The 6,506-nt window shown below is 32.7% G+C and overlaps 1 protein-coding gene across 3 annotated transcripts in view; it reads left to right on the top strand.

The window, feature by feature from the left end:
* si:dkey-32e23.4 (dynamin-1-like protein) overlaps window positions 1-5,944 on the top strand; it is a 33,258-nt gene extending 27,314 nt beyond the window's left edge. For all 3 annotated transcript variants that reach the window (XM_051902258.1, XM_051902260.1, XM_051902259.1), the window contains one exon: window positions 2,386-5,944. In XM_051902258.1, the coding sequence (XP_051758218.1) occupies window positions 2,386-2,442 (57 nt within the window). In that variant the 3' untranslated portion in view covers window positions 2,443-5,944. The remainder of the gene's footprint in view (window positions 1-2,385) is intronic.
* The last annotated feature ends 562 nt before the right edge of the window (window positions 5,945-6,506 follow it).

A 6,506-nucleotide genomic window follows, 5' to 3' on the forward strand; every position in this document is an offset into this window, starting at 1 on the left:
AAGTATTTGTATGAAAAAGCACCACAGACACACATGTAAACAGTATACACATGCTTTTGCACCACGTTTTGGTTTGTAATTTCGTAAAACATTAGTAAACTATAGTAGATCGCATATCTTTATTTAGAGCAGGTGGTCTCGAACAAACCCAAACATAACGTAAGACAGATCATGGAGTGAGATGACATGCAGCTTGGCTAAAGCTATAGGATTTCTGGGATCCTAAAGCGTTGTGATCATGTGTTTGGATCACGTGTTTTCCAACGTCATTTGAAAGTGCAACCAATGGACACTGGATCTCGGGTATGGTGGATGGGTATAGTGTGTAGAGATGATTGATGTGTAGAGACCAGTCGGACACTGTTAATTAGCTGGGGCGCGCTTGGATTGGTTTGATCGCTTAGATTGACAGGTCTTGCTTTACCATGTGCTATAGAATAGGAGCGCACAGCTGAAACCGAAGATCACTCATCCACCAAGATATTATTACTTGTTTATTCTATGTACTTTTATTGTGGCGTTTACACAAGTAAGTAGTTCTCAGTAAAATCACTTGTTTGGAGGTTTTTTTTGGTTAATTATGTTTCAAAATAAACATTAAAAGTTAGTAGTTTCATACTTTAAGTTATAAACTCCCCAACACTGCTAGTTACTTCTGCAGGTACTTGTGATAGGTAACACTGCTAGGTACTCGTGATCCAAAAATGAATATCATCGCTGTCGAGCGGAAACCTTTTATGTCCAAAACCACTACTTTTCAGGAAATGGAAAAAACACTACACTGTAAAAAATATTCCGTAGTTTTTACAAAATAATTTTGGCAGCTGTGGTTGCCAGAATAATTTTGTAAAAAATACAGAAAAAAACTGTAAACACATTTACAGAACAAACTGTCAATTTTACAGTATAAAACTGTAATTTACAAACATACAAACAGAAAATTTGAATGTAAACAAGTAAATTCAACAATGCACTCTACTAGTAAAATCTGTTTTGTACCTTTAACATATACTGACAACCACCATAATAATGCAGGTGGTAAAAGAGAAAGCCACATGAAGAATCAGAGTTCATCACAAATAGCTTTTCCACGAGCTGAAGTATATACTAATGTAAAGAGGGTGCAAAGAGTCATTCACGCAAACGCAAAACACCATCATGGTAACCCACAACACTTACATAATGCAATAAACATTCATTAAACAACAGAAGATGTAACATAAAACCCTAATGTACATAACTGATAACAAAAAGCTATTAAGAAACATGATTTTTTAAACAAAATACTTTCAAATGTGGAGTGTCACACAGGGAAATGTGGGAATATCAGTTTACAGTTTTTGACTGTAAATTATACATTGATTTGTTCTTTTTTACTTCTAAAAATTGTAAAATTTACAGCATTTTACTGTGAAAATTACATAAAATGTCTGGTAAGAGCTTTTACAGTTTTTCCCTGTATATAGTACTGGAACTTACTGTTAACCTATTTAAATTTTTTTTCCGTAACGTTTTTTCAATATTTTACTGTTAAAATCACATTCATTTTTTACAGTGTATTTTTAAAATAATTAAACGCTGTGTTATCAAAGTTGATATTATGGCTTTATATATTGTCAGACACTTGTATCGTTATATTACTAACATTTACCAAATACCAAAATGAAGCTCAAATGGAGATATGAGGTTTTTGACCAGTGAATGTTGGACATGTTTTGTCCATCAGTAGAACGGCCGCATCTGAGGCAGTAAGTGTATCTCATTAAGTTTTCATCAACTTAGAGGTTATAATTTTTACTGTAGTTATGTGGGCGGTCAGTTTTTCCTGTCATTTTGCCAAAATCTCATGCAGTAATTACACACAGACTATTTAAAACTGTGTACTGACTATAACTCGACAACAAATGTTAGACTAAATGTTAGATGTTAAATGTTAGACTTGAGCCTTTTTAGACATGTTGTGTCTTGAGTAAAGAAAACGCTGTACTTATTCAAACAACCAGTTCTTTATTTACCCTTGCATTGCAAAGAAGCAAAGGTGGTCCAAAATGTACATTTTGATAGAGGTGGGTGATAGGTGATAGGTGGGTGATAGAGGTGGGTGGAGTTATGAGGTTTTACTGACAGTTTGAGGATCCAATGGAGTTACGAGGTAGTCAAAAGCTCTTTTTAATACATTTCATTGGTTAAATATTTGTAAAACCCACAGACAGAGGTAAAGGGTGACCAAAAGTAATGATTTATGAAAAAAAAGTTAAAAAGAAAAACGACAAAATATGGAGATGCGAGGTTTCAGCCCGACAGCGACGAGATGTTTTTTTTTTTTTTTTTATGCAGTGTCCTTTGTGTTACTAATACTGCTTTTTCTGACTCCTTCTCTTTTAGGCCCTGAAGAAAGCCAATAACATTATCTCAGAGATCCGGGAGACTCATCTTTGGTAGCCAAACGTTCTCTTGAACATTCTGTCCAGGGAAGTGTTTACATGTTTGTGCGTGCGGTATGTGTGTATGTATGACATGGGTCAAATATCTGAAGAAATTCAATGCCTCTGCCAGCATGAACATTCAACAAAATGTGTACAGTTTTACAAATGCTCTTTATTTTTACTGTATATACACTGATTCCATAACTGTGTGTTTGACAGGGGTGTGTGTGTGTGTATGTGTTACTGTGTTTGTACTCAGTAGCTCAGATACAGTGAACATATCAAGCCTATGTCATTTTTTTTTTTTTTCAACATTAGGACAGTTGCTCTTTCATTTAATGTTATAAGAATTGAGTTATGTCTCAAATGGTACTAAGAACATCCCAAGACCAGTCTTACACCAAATCGAGCTCTCACACACTCACATGACTGATAACAGGAGTAGTTCACCAATGAAAATAGTTGGACACGAAAATTTCCAACAATTAAAATTTTAATTTTTTCTTCATTTACTCGCCCTGTCATTCAAAACCTGTATGACGTTCTACTCTATCTGCTATAGGACATGGGAGATGTTTTGAAGAATGTCCACACTCTTTTTTACATTCATTGAAAACATTTAGTGCATTCAAGCTCCAAAATGGACTAAAAGCATCATAAAGGCACCATAAATCATCATAAAAGTAGTCCACCCGACACATTCAATAGTTTTGTATGAGGACTGAAATTTAAGTTATTATTCACTGAATATTTGATGTGGAATGACATGATGAAGAGTAATTAATTAATTAATTAATTAATAACTCATTTTTTAAGTGAACTACTCCAATAATATGCTGTAAATATAATGTAATTTATGTGGTGTCCAGCTTTACAGTAAATCTAAGAAACAAGAACAGCCCCTTTATTAGATTTGGTCAAATTCATGCATGTTGTACACTACTGTACATGAAAACTTAAGCTATGTAATTTCACAGCCAATATGGACTAAAAACAAAACGGAGATATAATATTTGATCATGTGAGTGAGATAGATGAAAGAAACTCAATTATCCTGTTACATTTAGAATAATTAATGATGTAACCCGTGACTGATGTCTAGACATGGTGCAAATAAACGGTAGTGCAGTGTGAAGAGCCATAGAACAAAGAGCCATTGTGTTTGGTTGTGCTCCGAAACACTTCAAACCACGCTTGGATGTGCCGAAGACTTGACTGCCATGTAATATTTATGCTTGTATGAATATTTATTGTGAGAGTGAGTACGCCTGTGTCAAAGAAGGTCAAATGAGAAAGAACAAAGAAATGAAAACATTCAATCTGAATGGCTGTTTGAAGCATTGAACACCAAGAATGAAAAGAGTGCTTAGTGTCAAATACAAAAACTACAAAAATTAAAACCCAACACAAATGTGGCCAGTGGGGCTGTAGAGAATTTGGTAGTTGTTGTATTGCCAGTTAAAATCAATATTAATGTGTGTGGGTGTTTATGTTGGGGGCAATGTCACATAATTTTTCATTGATTTCTTGCATTGGGATGCAGTGTAAACATTGCGCTCCTCTACCAACCAATCAACCATAAAAAATAGATGTGCCAGAAAGGGTGAGAGAAGCTATAGAAGGGGAATTATTAAAAATAATATAAACATATTTATATACATTTTCAAATACCTGATAATGTAATAAGCATGCATTTCTTGTTGACCTCAAACTTTATACCACTAGATTGTGTCCTGCCTCATATTTTCAGAATATTCCACTGGATATGTGTGACGCAGAGAGTATGTACTGTAGAGATGTTTTAAATTTCAAGAGATTTGAACAATTTACTTAGTAGGCTGCTTGAGTGAAGTAAGATCCGTAGAAACGTTTCAGAGGCTGATGGATTTTAATGAGCCCCGTTGCAATCTCAGCATGATGCTGTATGCAATCTGATCCTAAATAGTCTCTAGCATTTTAATGAATCTTATGGAACCTGTCAATAACATATTTAGGTCAAGAAAGCCTACCTTTAAGAATATGACGATTTTGCACTGTAACATTACTTTTTTCACAATTGAGCACATTTTGCCAAATTCCCATTACCTTATTGTAAGAAAAAATTGTGGTAATGAGAAACATATTTTTTTAACTTGCCTAACGGCAGTGAGAATGAGAAATTCTCATTGCCGTAAAGCAACATATAAGATCTTTTTTTTTTAAATTACCATAAAGCAAGAAAAAAAAATTCTTTCCCATTACTGTAATAAAGAAAAAAAAAAATCTAATTCTCATTACCATAATGTCAGAAAAAAATATTCTAATTTCCGTAATGCAGGAAAATAAATCTCATTCTCATCATAATGCAAGGAAAAATACTTTATTGTAACACAAGGGGGAAAAAAACTCATTCTCATTATCTTCATACAGGAAAAACATTTTTCTCATTACCGTAATCCGTAATGCAAGAAAAAAAATCTTACTCTCATTACTGTAATGAAAGAAAAAAAATGTATTCTCATTACAATAATGTAAGAAAAAAATCTCATTCTCATTACCATAATACAAACAAACTCATTCTCATTACCATTATACAAACGAATCTCATTCTCATAACCATAATGCAATAAACAAATCTTATTCTCATTACCATAATGCAAAAAAAACTCATTCTCATTACCATAATGCAAAAAAAATCTCATTCTCATTACCATAATACAAACAAATCTGATTCTCATTACCATAATACAAAAAAAATCATTCTCATTACCATAATGCAATAAACAAATCTCATTCTCATTACCATAATGCAAAACAATCTCATTCTCATTACCATAATGCAAAAAAAGCAATCTTACTCTCATTACCATTATGTCCAATATGTGGATTTTTTGCTTTTGAGATTATTATTATTTTTAATAGTCTCATTAATATGATTGAAAAGTTTGTAAAATTTTATTGTAATTTTCATTTTATTATTTTATTACTGTAAATTACAGTAAATTTCACTAGCTTAAAAAACATAAATATAAGCCAGTACAACAAATTGTACCCTAATGTATAACTACTGCATTTCACATTACAGTAATGAGAATTTGGGAGGAAATGTGCTTAATTGTCATGAAAATAATGTAGTTAAAAAAAAAAAAAAGGCTTCATTTTCTTTATGCAAAATATTTCTAATTTCTGTCTTGACTTGGTGGTGAAATGTGACCTGGACAGGCTATGAAACACTGTCAATCTCCCTCTAGTCCAAAGTGACATCTCCACTACCTGTGTGTGTAGCATTCATAGTCGTCAAGTGTATTTTAATGATATAAAACTCATTCAGCCTTCCTGTCGAGCATGTGTCCGCATCCATATGTGTGTTTGTATGAAAGAGAGTAATTGTTCATGTGGGAGTTCGCTGTGAATCATTTTAAATAACTTGCCATTTCTTGACAAATGCCTTTAAGCGCCTGCCTGCCATTTTATTTTTGTGATACGTGTTGATGTACTGTTCACTGTTCAGAACAACATTAAAATTAAATGAAAATCTCTCCTCTTTCCCCTTTATTGAAAGCAGCAATAGAACAAATTTTTTTAATATTGTGCAGATCTCACATTATTCTTGTTATAGTCACACCAAATATATGCTTTTTCTTTGCACTTATCTGCGCTGAAATGAAAAAAAAAGAAGCAAGTAATTTCTTTCTACAAAGTCAGAAATTTTATCAGCTTGCTCTGATTTTTTTTTTTTTTTTTTCAGCTAAAAGCCTACAGGAAATAAAACGAAATGCAGAGGAAAATGCGTTATGGGTAGTAAAAACTAGACTTGTTCTTTTAGATTATGTGAAGCAGGAAAGCAGTAACTCCATAAAAAATCTTTATGCCCCCACATGTTCTGTTTGGGGTGTGAGAGACCCTGAGATGCTTTTACTTCTTGTACAAAATTATAATCTGTTTCATTCTGAAATAAATAAATTTACAGATGTAAAATGGATTGCCAATCTTTAAAGACTGATCAACATATTACAATCCTTAATTAAAAAAAAAGAATAAAATTTCAATAATATATATCTACTGGGTTTAATTAGGTCAGACAAACATATTTTTAAACAT

Source organism: Ctenopharyngodon idella, chromosome 8 (assembly GCF_019924925.1).
Source record: "Ctenopharyngodon idella isolate HZGC_01 chromosome 8, HZGC01, whole genome shotgun sequence".
Classification (NCBI taxonomy): Eukaryota; Metazoa; Chordata; class Actinopteri; order Cypriniformes; family Xenocyprididae; genus Ctenopharyngodon; species Ctenopharyngodon idella.